This window comes from Martes martes (genome assembly GCF_963455335.1).
Source record: "Martes martes genome assembly, chromosome: 17".
In the NCBI taxonomy this organism is placed as follows: domain Eukaryota; kingdom Metazoa; phylum Chordata; class Mammalia; order Carnivora; family Mustelidae; genus Martes; species Martes martes.
Genome location: NC_137905.1, coordinates 51,378,565 through 51,387,820, shown reverse-complemented (window position 1 = coordinate 51,387,820; position 9,256 = coordinate 51,378,565). Strand labels below are relative to the sequence as shown.

The window sequence follows — 9,256 nt, the reverse complement described above, 5'->3', positions numbered from 1 at the left end:
GAAGGCAGAAGATAGACTCTAGAATTCAGAATATGCCCTGGGCGTGGGGGAAAAAACCCTAGAAAGTCGCAAGGAGTTTGCCCGGAACTTACAAGTGCTTGGGGGAAGATTCAGAAGCATGCTGGGAATTGAGAATTTACTGGCATAAGGACTGAGCTGGCAAAGGAAAGGGGGAGAGCTGTTCTGGAAATGAGGACATTTCTAGCTGAAGACTCCAAAAGAGGAGATGAGCCTAGAGCATGCTTAGAATGCTAAAGTGGCAGATGGAGGAGGAAGCCCACAGTCCTCCAGGAGATAAGTTCTAAACGAAGGTCATGTTAGGGAAAAGACGGACAGAAAAGGTCGGAATGGATGAGTCTAGCACCGAGTACCTGAAAAGGGAAGATGTACAACATTTCAGTGAGAATCCTTTAGATTTAAGACGGTAGACGTGGATGGAACCTAAAATAGGAAAGTGCATTTTAAAACTGATAGCACAATGTGGAAAAAGGCTAGAGCACATAATTGGAACACACATATTCTAGAATGTAGACTGCCCCTGGGAGGAGAACGGAATCTAGAACAATGCCAAGGATATCGCTGGAACCTAGAACACACCTAAAATAGAATTTTAGCAGAGAATAAGCAAGTACTGGTTTCTAAAAATTCAGAACACATGTGAAGAGACGGTGGGATCAGAATTTGGTTTGGGGACATTATCAAGACATTTGAATTCCCCTGGGGAAATGCATGCCTAGAATTTAGCATCTAACCTAGAATTGAGAACATACCGTGGGCGAAAACAGAAGAGTGATATTGACTGAGAGCATTCTAAGATTTAGAAAGAACCTAGAACATTGCAAGGGCATAGTTTAACTGGAAATACAGAAGACAGTAGGTAGGTTCTGGGTCATCTAATGAACCTAGGTCACAGAACACATCTAGAGGAAGGTGTGTATGTTTGGTTCATCAGCCTGAGAAGGTATACACAGAGGATGGGACATCATGACACAAACATCATGATAGGGTGCTGGAAACATCTCAAGAAGAGAGAATATCTGGGAATAGAGAAGAGAAAGCCCAGGGAGCACAGTGCCTGAGATGATATGGGGATGAGGCAGGGATTTGTTAAGGCCACTAAAGTTGTCAAGTTGATGAGGGACCTGGTTCCCTAAGAGTAAGAGCTAACGGGCTGATACTTGGTGGGGGGCTGGAGTCCTGAATCATTGTGGAGATAAAGGACAGTGAAAGCTTGGAGCCTGAGTCCTTGTTGGGAAGGAGGGTTGTGGCAGATGGCTTTGGTGGGCAATGCAGAAGCTGGGTTCTGAACTCCTGGGTCCCTGAAGGGATGCAGGACCAGGAACAAAGCATCTAGGTCTCCAAGGGGGAAAGTGGGCAGAAGCCAGAGAATTGCATTAGGAATTGCATTCCAAGTCCCTGAAAGGGAGAGAGTCATGGTGACTGAATCCCTAACCAGGCAGATGCTGGGATGTGGGGAGGCTGGGTATATTTGCCTGAGGGGCATAGGGGCTGTTGAACTGGGTCTCGAAAGGGGGCAAGAGCTGGGGTACTGGATTCCCAGGTCCTGAGCAGGTGGGGGTTACCAGCTGGGGCCTTCAGCTAGAGGGAATGAGCACCAGCAGGGCTTCCAGAGCCAGGTGGGAGCTGGATCCCTGGATGCCAAGGTCCCTAAGGTGGACCAGGAAGGAACATTCAGAAGCCCTGACTCCTCAAGAAGCAGCTGGGGTCCCAGAAACCTGGGGTAGTGAGGACGGGCCGGGAGGCTCGCCAGCTGAACCCTGAGGCTTGGGCGCCCGGGTTGGAGAGGGCCCCGGGTATCTCCGGGTCAAAGGCGCGGCGGGGGGTATTCCCCCCCGGCGCCGCAGGCGCCCCCTCCCCGGCAGCAGGAGCAGCAGGAGGTGGGGGAGGTGAGGCTGCCGAGTGCGCTGACCATGGACAGCTCCAGAGCGGGCCTGTGTCCAGGGCGGCTGCCGAGCCGGCCTGGACCGAGGGAGGAGGCTGGCTGTTCGAGCCGGAGGCTGGAGATGGGCAGACCGGGTGCACGAATAGGGGACTATGCACACCCGACGGGGGGCAGCTGGCCCTGGCTGGGGATCTGACACAGCCACAGCAGGTGTCTGGAGCTCCCGGGAATGGGCCGAGGAGGAGGATGTAGGTCCAGAGGGGGCTGCCGGGGCTGAACTGGGAAATCCAAGCTCCTGGGCCCTGGACGAGGCACCAGGAGGCAGTACGCCTGGGATTCTAGGGTTCGGTTGGGGACTCTGAGAGCCGGGAGGGGCACGCCTGAGTCTCTGGGGTTGAGCTGTGAAATCTGGGCTCCAGAGCCCCCGGGGATAAAGAAGGCAGTCCAGGATCTCGGGAAGGAGAGGGAGGCTCGGCGAGGGGTCCCCGGGGTGGGCGCTGCCAAACGGGCTGGGCCGGGCTCTTACCTACCTGGTCCGCGGCGGTTGCGGGCGGAGCTGGGCTGCAGGAGGGACGTGGGGTGGGGTGGGGGGACCGGGCGGGGCCCCTGGCGGCGGCCGGGGCCCGGATCTGTGGCTCCGGAGCCCTGTCTCCGCCGCTCGCGCGGGCTCCGCGTCTCTGGCTCCGGCTTGGGCGCTGGGGACCCCCCCTCCCCCTCACGGTCTCACAGCCCTCTACCCTAAAATAGCCCCCTGCCCCTATCACCGTTCAGCCTCCCCCCCGCGAGGCCGCAGCCGCCAGATCCAGGGGTGCCCACCAGCGCCCCCCAAATCCCACCTCCCCCCCAAAAAAATTCCTCCTCCCTCCCCCCCCAACAGCTCCCGTGCGGTCGTGGCCCCTTTAACAGGAGACTGACAGACGGCTCTGAATGGCCAATGGGAGACGTCGTCGGAGCCGGCCTGTGGCTAAACCCCGCCTTCGCACGGACTGGGAGGGGTCGCGCGGGCGGAGAGCGGAAGGCGGAGCTCAAGGAGCGCCGGCCAATAAGTGCGCGGCGTGAGGCGGCTGGGGCGGGAGGCGGAGCCCGGCAGGGGATGATGTCACCTGGAGCTAGTGGCGCGCGGCGTGGAATGCGAGTTGCGACCCCAGATCCCGGAGGTGGCTTGCGCCGGTCCCAGCGCCGCACGGGACGCGAGGGCTGGACCGGCGGTGAGGTGGGAGTAAAGGTTGGATTTTAAGGCGGGGGCGGCTCCCGGAGCCACGCGCTCAGGCTAGAAGGTGGGGTGAATGCCGGGTCGGCGGGTGCACCTTGTTCTGCACCCCCTGCGCCCACCTCGGGAACTGCACACGGCACCCCCACCCCGCACGCTGATGATAGTACGGCCTGCAGGGCTTCCCTGGCGAACCAAGCTAATGGTTCGCTCCGCCCCGCCCACACAGAGGCCGCCCACCGGTTCTGCAGCTCCTCAGGACTCCGCTGTCAGACCAACTACTGAAGGCGCTTGGCCTTCGCCCTCAGTCTCTCTTCAAGGCCAGGGGCCGTTGTCTTCGGTTGTGACCCCGCACTTGGACCCAAACAGGGTCCCAGCCTCCGCTTTGGACTTAGGCCCAAGAAGCCGGCCAGCCTCCGACTTCAGACCTTGGGGGAAAGTCTCTACCTCTGCTCTCAGACTCTGAAAAGCGTTTCTTCCGGGCCTGCTCTAGATTTCAGCTTGTCTCCCTCCCCCACATCCCAAGACACTCTAACCCCAGGATGCAGGACAGACGCACAGACACTCAGTGAGGGTCAAAGATCTTTAAATAAGGAGCCGGTGACAATAAATACTGTACAGGGGAGGGGGCGGGGTGAGGGTCCAAATACTGTGGTTTCAGCCTCGAGACTCCAAGGACCTGCAAAGAGGGTGAAGACATGGGAGCCAAGCTCAGGGGAGGGGACCTGGGGAGGCTTGGGAGAGAACCAGGCCTGGGGTTCCAGAGCCAAGGGCCCAGGGAAGTGGACTGAGGGATTCCAGAGAGTAGGCTGCAGATCTCAAGATGACGGTGAGCTGGGAGTCCCCATGGGATGTAGCCAGAATGGCTTGTGAGAGCCTGGGTCGGGGTCAAGGGTCAGAACCCCAGGGAGAGGAGCCAGGGCTGGGGGTAGCCATGAAGGTCCCAGAAATCACTGGCCTGGCTTGGGACTCTGGGGATAAAGGAGGCAACGGAGGCCCCAGGGGTGTGGTGGCAAAGGGCTCACGAGTAGCTCTGGTGCTGCTGGCGCCGGCGGGCAGAGCGCATCTTCTCGAAGCGGGCCTCCATCTCCTCCAGCACTCGAGGTGTGTAACGCACCACCAGCTTCACCGAGCCCTGGGCTGCCTTCAGCAGCTCCACTGCCTTCTCGTGCTGCTCACCCTCAACGCTCTGCAGGGCAGTGCACAGACACCTGGGCCTGGGGCCTACCACCCTCCCCCAGCCCCAGCCCTGGAAGTGGGACCTACTGTTGGTGGGCCTGGTACCAGCTCAAGAGGTCAAGGCCTCGTGGCCTCAGGGGAGAGTAATTATTCTTGGCTCAGTGTCCTCCCTCAAAACCTTCCAAGTTCATGTCGGGGACAAGCCCTATCTGTCCTCCCTCACTAAGCCAGAACTCCAGGGCCATCTCTGTCCCCCTCCGTCCCCAAAGCCTGCTAATCCCAGCCCTCTCCCTCTTGCTGATTCCCTCCTCTTTGTCCCCACCACCCTGGCCCCGGCTCAGGCCTCCTCCTCTCCCTGGTCGACTTTTACCTAGCCTTCTCCCTAGAACTTTCTGGCCTCCAGTCTCTACCTTCAATCCATCCCCTGTAGAGTCCCAAAGGGATCCTTCTACACCTCCAAGCTGAGCCTCCCCGTCTCCTCTTCACAGCCTTCCCAAGGCTCCCCAGAACCCTTGAGACCAAGTCCCAGCTTCTCAGGCTGGCCCTCGGGCCCTGCGTAGCCGACCCCCACTACCGATCCAGCTGTGCTGCTGTCTACTTCCAACTGCAGTGATTTGAATTAACCTCGTGCTCCAGTCCTCCACTAGACCGAAGCCCTTTCTGTTCAGCTCAGAGGAGTGCAGAGTGCCAGCCGCTACCTACAACACCCTTAGCTACTAATACACTTCTCTGCCTTATTTGCCTGGAGAACTCCTCCTCGTCCTTCAAAACCCAACTCAGATGTTCCTTTCTCTGCAAAAACTTCCCTCATCTACACTGGTCTGGTGAGAGCCACATGTGGGCTTCTGCAATGCTTTATGCTTCCTCATTATGATCTCCCCAGATTAGGACTATTCCAGTCAATCTCCCTCACCAAGAAGGGAGTCCTTGAACATAGGAGCTGAGGCAAACTTCTCTCAGGATCTGTATGGCGCCCAGCACGCAGGACTCTATCATTGCATGTTGAATGAATGTGAAAAGCAGGGACTGTGCTACCTGGAACAGACTGTGAGCCCAGCCTCAGTCCCCACTCACCACACCATTCACTGACAGCAGCTGGTCCCCACGCTTGAGGCCTCCATGGCGGTCAGCCACACCTCCAGGGATGACACGGGAAATGTAGATGGGGGAGTTCTGCTCCTTGCCCCCCATGATGTTGAAGCCCAGGCCCTCATCTGTCTTGGGCAGCTCCACTACCCTGGGATGTGCGTGGCCCTCGCTGGCTGTGAAGGCAGCCACCGTGGCCTGGGGGAGAGAAAGCATTGGGAGGTGAGGGCGGCGCCATGGAGTGGGGGGGGGGGGGCAGGCGGATGAGGGGGTAGGATCTGGGCCAGGGAGAGCAATTTGGATCAGATCGCTTTCCCCACACAGGGGACACCAAGCTTGCACTGTAATGACTCTCTCTTAATTCAGTCTGGATGCTTCAGACATGTCGAAGGGAATGTCTCCATTTGGTGAGTGTACCTTCAATAGTCAACTCTTGCCAATCTCAATTTTTAATAGAGAAAAACAAGGCCTGGAAGAAGCTGAGAGCCGCCAGGAAGCAGCAAGAAACAGCATACAACTAGAGTTTAGTAAGATTTCAGTGTCTCATGCTATTTCATTGTATAGGTATTAAAAGGTATCTTCATGTCAGGTATGCGGCAATAGTTTCCATTTGAAGTTGCTAAAGATGCCTTTAAATGACATTTAAGTACAACTTATGAGATTATAATATCAGTAAATAATAGTAACGAAAGCTGGTACAAGCTTTGGCAAAAATCATGTAGGAAGAAACAGGCACGACTGACTTTAGGAAGTTACTAAGCTAGACCAGGTGGTTCGGTGGATACCATGAGTGATGGCGTAGGGGGCACCTACCTTAGCTGTGGCGTGGGCCCGGATCTCAGCACTGCCCGTGATGTCCAACGTGTCGTAGAGCTGCTCATACACCTGGTGAAGACGCCGTAGCGTCAGAGAACCACCAGGGGGGCCCCCCTTCTTTCAACACCAGAGTCCAGGCCCGCGGATCCTCCCACCCAAGGATCGGCCCGGCCCCGCCCCCCGCAACCCGGAGCCCAAGGAAACTACAACTCCCGAAGAACCCCGGAGCTGAAGCGCGGGCACCCCAAGGCGGGCCGGCCCAGCCGCTGCCGGGAGGCGTAGTCCCTGGGCTCTGGGCAACGACTGGGACGGCGGCCGCCTGCTTGTGTCCGGCGCCGCGCTGTTCTCACCTCCCGGATGGCAGAGCAGAAGCGGCTCTGCAGGACTCGCTGGAGGGCCTGCAGCTTCTGCGGGGGCAGCTCCCCGCTGCGCTGGAGCCGCTCGAGGAGCTCCACCGCCCGGGACACGTCTGCGGGGCGGGGGCGGGGCGCAGAGACAGAGTCAGAGACACAGATAAGCACGGAGCGATGCGGCCAGAAATCGAGTAAGGGCGAGCGCTGACAGATCCCGGGAAAGACAGCCGAGTCCCAGTAGGACACCCGCAGAGTCGCCGGGGGCAAAGGAGACTGCGGCCGGCAGCCCTGCGCCCCCGGATCCCCAAACGCACACAGGAAAGGCTGTGCGGTGGGCGCCGCTCCTGGGCCCGCTAAGCCCACGGACCCTCCCACACCCACAAACTGCGGCGCCCCGCCCCGCCCACCCCCGCTCGATCTGCCCGCCCACCCGCCGGGGCTTCGCCGTGGAGGGGCGGGGACCGGGGTCCCGGACGCGGGCCGCGGCCGGTGGGCAGGGCCCCCTGGCGCGCTTACCCCGCTCCAGCCCCAGCGGCTCCACCAGCGCAGCCATGTCTGCGCCGCCGCCGCCGCGAGCCGCCCGCCTGGCCGGTCTCCGGCGAGGAGGGCGGGGCTGCTCGAGGCCACGCCCCAGACGGCGGGCGCCCCCTGCGGGGGCGCGGCTCGACGTGCGCTCGGATCCCGGCGCCGCGGCCGCGCCACCTGCTGCCACGCCTGTCTGGCGGCCGAGGCCACGGTCGCCGACCGTCTGTCCGCTTTGCGACCCCTCCTCTTGCAGCTTGTGTGTACCTCCTCCGTTTCACTGCCCTGCCCGCCACACCGGTCTCTCCGCTTTCTCTTTACCACGTTCATCGAACAAACGTTGTTAAACATCTGGACACGATGGTGAGCAGGGCAGACAAGCCCACTCCCCTTAAGGAATTTAGTCTGTGAGGAGGGGAGGTAGACTACCAACTACGGCTGTGATGAGATATCAGGAGTGAGGAGGTGTTCTAGGGCCACTGACCTAGTCCTTGGAGGGAAGATCATCGGGAGGTGGGGCACGAATCATTTTCCAGCAGAAAGAGCCCACGAAGTAAAAACTAGAGTGGCTTGTGAGGGTGAGAAGGTAGGCGGGATCCAGGTTATACACGACCTTGGTTTTAGCATACACATGACGACCTTGGACTTCATGGTAACTCCTAAGAGTTAAATGTGATACTCAGATGCGTATTTTAAGATCGGTGTAGCCAGGGTGTGGGGACAGGATTGGACGGCAGCAGCAACAGAGGAAGCAGGGGCACCAGCGAGTAAGGCTCCCCCAGCAATCCTGTGATGGCTTGGAGGAGGTCAGGAGACAGGAAGGACAGCTGGACAGATTTGGAAATGTCTGGCCCTGACTTAGTGATCGGCTGTGTTCATTAGCTGGCAGCAAGATAATATACAACAAAGAGGACCTAGGGCTGAGTTCTGAAACTCATACCGTTTCAAAGTTAGGAAAAAGACAAAGAATGGCAGGAAAGTGGGAGGAAAACCGGGTGGGAGGAACTGTTAAGAGAGGGTTTTCAAAAAAGAAGTGGGCAATGGTATCACATACTCTAGAGAGGCCAGAGAAATGTAGGAAAGGTGGAGAAGACTGTGGAGAAGACTGTTGCCCATCAGCAGGATTAGCTGGATGGGGAAATGGAATCCTGAAAAGGACTTTTGCCAAGTGAGAGGACTAGAGCAGGTATGTCTATCCCTCTCCGTAGTATTTTTCTCTCATTTTAACAAGGTTAATGAAAACAAAATCAAACACAGAAGGGCTAATATCAAAAAGCACCAGCCTGTCCTAAGTCTCCCCGCTGCAAGAGGCAACAACTTAGAGATGTTTTGCTTATAAATCTAAGTAACCTGTTTCTCAATTCTAGGTGTTAGTAATATATTATGTATTGATTTTCTGCTCTTACCTTTCCGCTCTCTTCCCATGGTAGTTTTATGCTACCAGTTTTTAGGGCAGTCAATAAAGTGCTCACATGGTAAGTACTGTTTACTAGAGAGCCTAGGGTGTTCTTTGATCACATTTCCTTTCCTTTACAGCTTTATTCCTGCGACTTCAGTCTGCTTTTCTTCCATGACATTCCCAACTTTTCAAACTTTCCATCACAACATATTTTATTCAGTCTTTTTTAGCCAGGTTTACGGAGGAATAATTGACATGCATCACTGTAGTAGGTTAAGGGGTCCATACAGCACGATGGCTTGGTTTATGGACCTCGTGAAATGATAAATGCCATCCATTCAGCGACTGAACCTTCTTTATTCTGAAAGTCCTTGGGAACCTGAGTCAGAGCCCTGACTCCAGCCTGGACTAACCGCTCTCTAGAAACTGCCATCCCGGTGGTTTTTTCCCCTCACTGCTCTGAAATGGATCCTGTTTCCTCTCCTGTAAACCCCTTGTTTTGGTGACATGTATCATTAACTTCCTTAAGAGACTGTGAGGTTCCTCTTACTTTCGAGAAAGTGTGTCTCTTTTCCCCGTTAGAACTTCTAATGTGTTGTTAACAGAAATATTTTGGGTTATGTAGTATATGAACTGCAAAATGCACCTAAATTCTTAATTTGTTATTTTCAGTTCTAAAGTTTGAAAAAAAATTTTTTTCTTTTAAGGATGGCAGATCTCTTCAAAGCTCTCCATCCTTTCCTTGTTTCGTGAACCTGTGGTTATTTCACTCTCTGGTAACTCCCAAC

At 56.4% G+C, this 9,256-nt stretch overlaps 1 protein-coding gene across 1 annotated transcript; it reads right to left on the bottom strand.

The window, feature by feature from the left end:
* Nucleotides 1-3,682: 3,682 nt before the first annotated feature.
* On the bottom strand, nucleotides 3,683-7,261 carry LIN7B (lin-7 homolog B, crumbs cell polarity complex component). The gene is made up of 6 exons (XM_080828418.1): nucleotides 7,064-7,261; nucleotides 6,545-6,663; nucleotides 6,192-6,263; nucleotides 5,367-5,576; nucleotides 4,139-4,302; nucleotides 3,683-3,792 (listed from the first exon to the last, which is right to left on the bottom strand). Exons 1-6 carry the CDS (start codon nucleotides 7,098-7,100, stop codon nucleotides 3,771-3,773), a joined length of 624 nt encoding a protein of 207 aa, XP_080684544.1. The 5' UTR covers nucleotides 7,101-7,261; the 3' UTR covers nucleotides 3,683-3,770.
* Nucleotides 7,262-9,256: the final 1,995 nt, after the last annotated feature.

What these genes read in the sequence shown, in the direction of transcription:
- LIN7B (XM_080828418.1), bottom strand. Translation starts at nt 7,100, where the DNA reads ATGGCTGCGCTGGTGGAGCCGCTGGGGCTGGAGCGGG. An exon ending in TCTGCTCTGCCATCCGGGAG is followed by an intron (nt 6,264 to 6,544) that starts GTGAGAACAGCG and finishes CGTCTTCACCAG; the next exon opens with GTGTATGAGCAGCTCTACGA. An exon ending in TGCTGTCAGTGAATGGTGTG is followed by an intron (nt 4,303 to 5,366) that starts GTGAGTGGGGAC and finishes ACTGCCCTGCAG; the next exon opens with AGCGTTGAGGGTGAGCAGCA.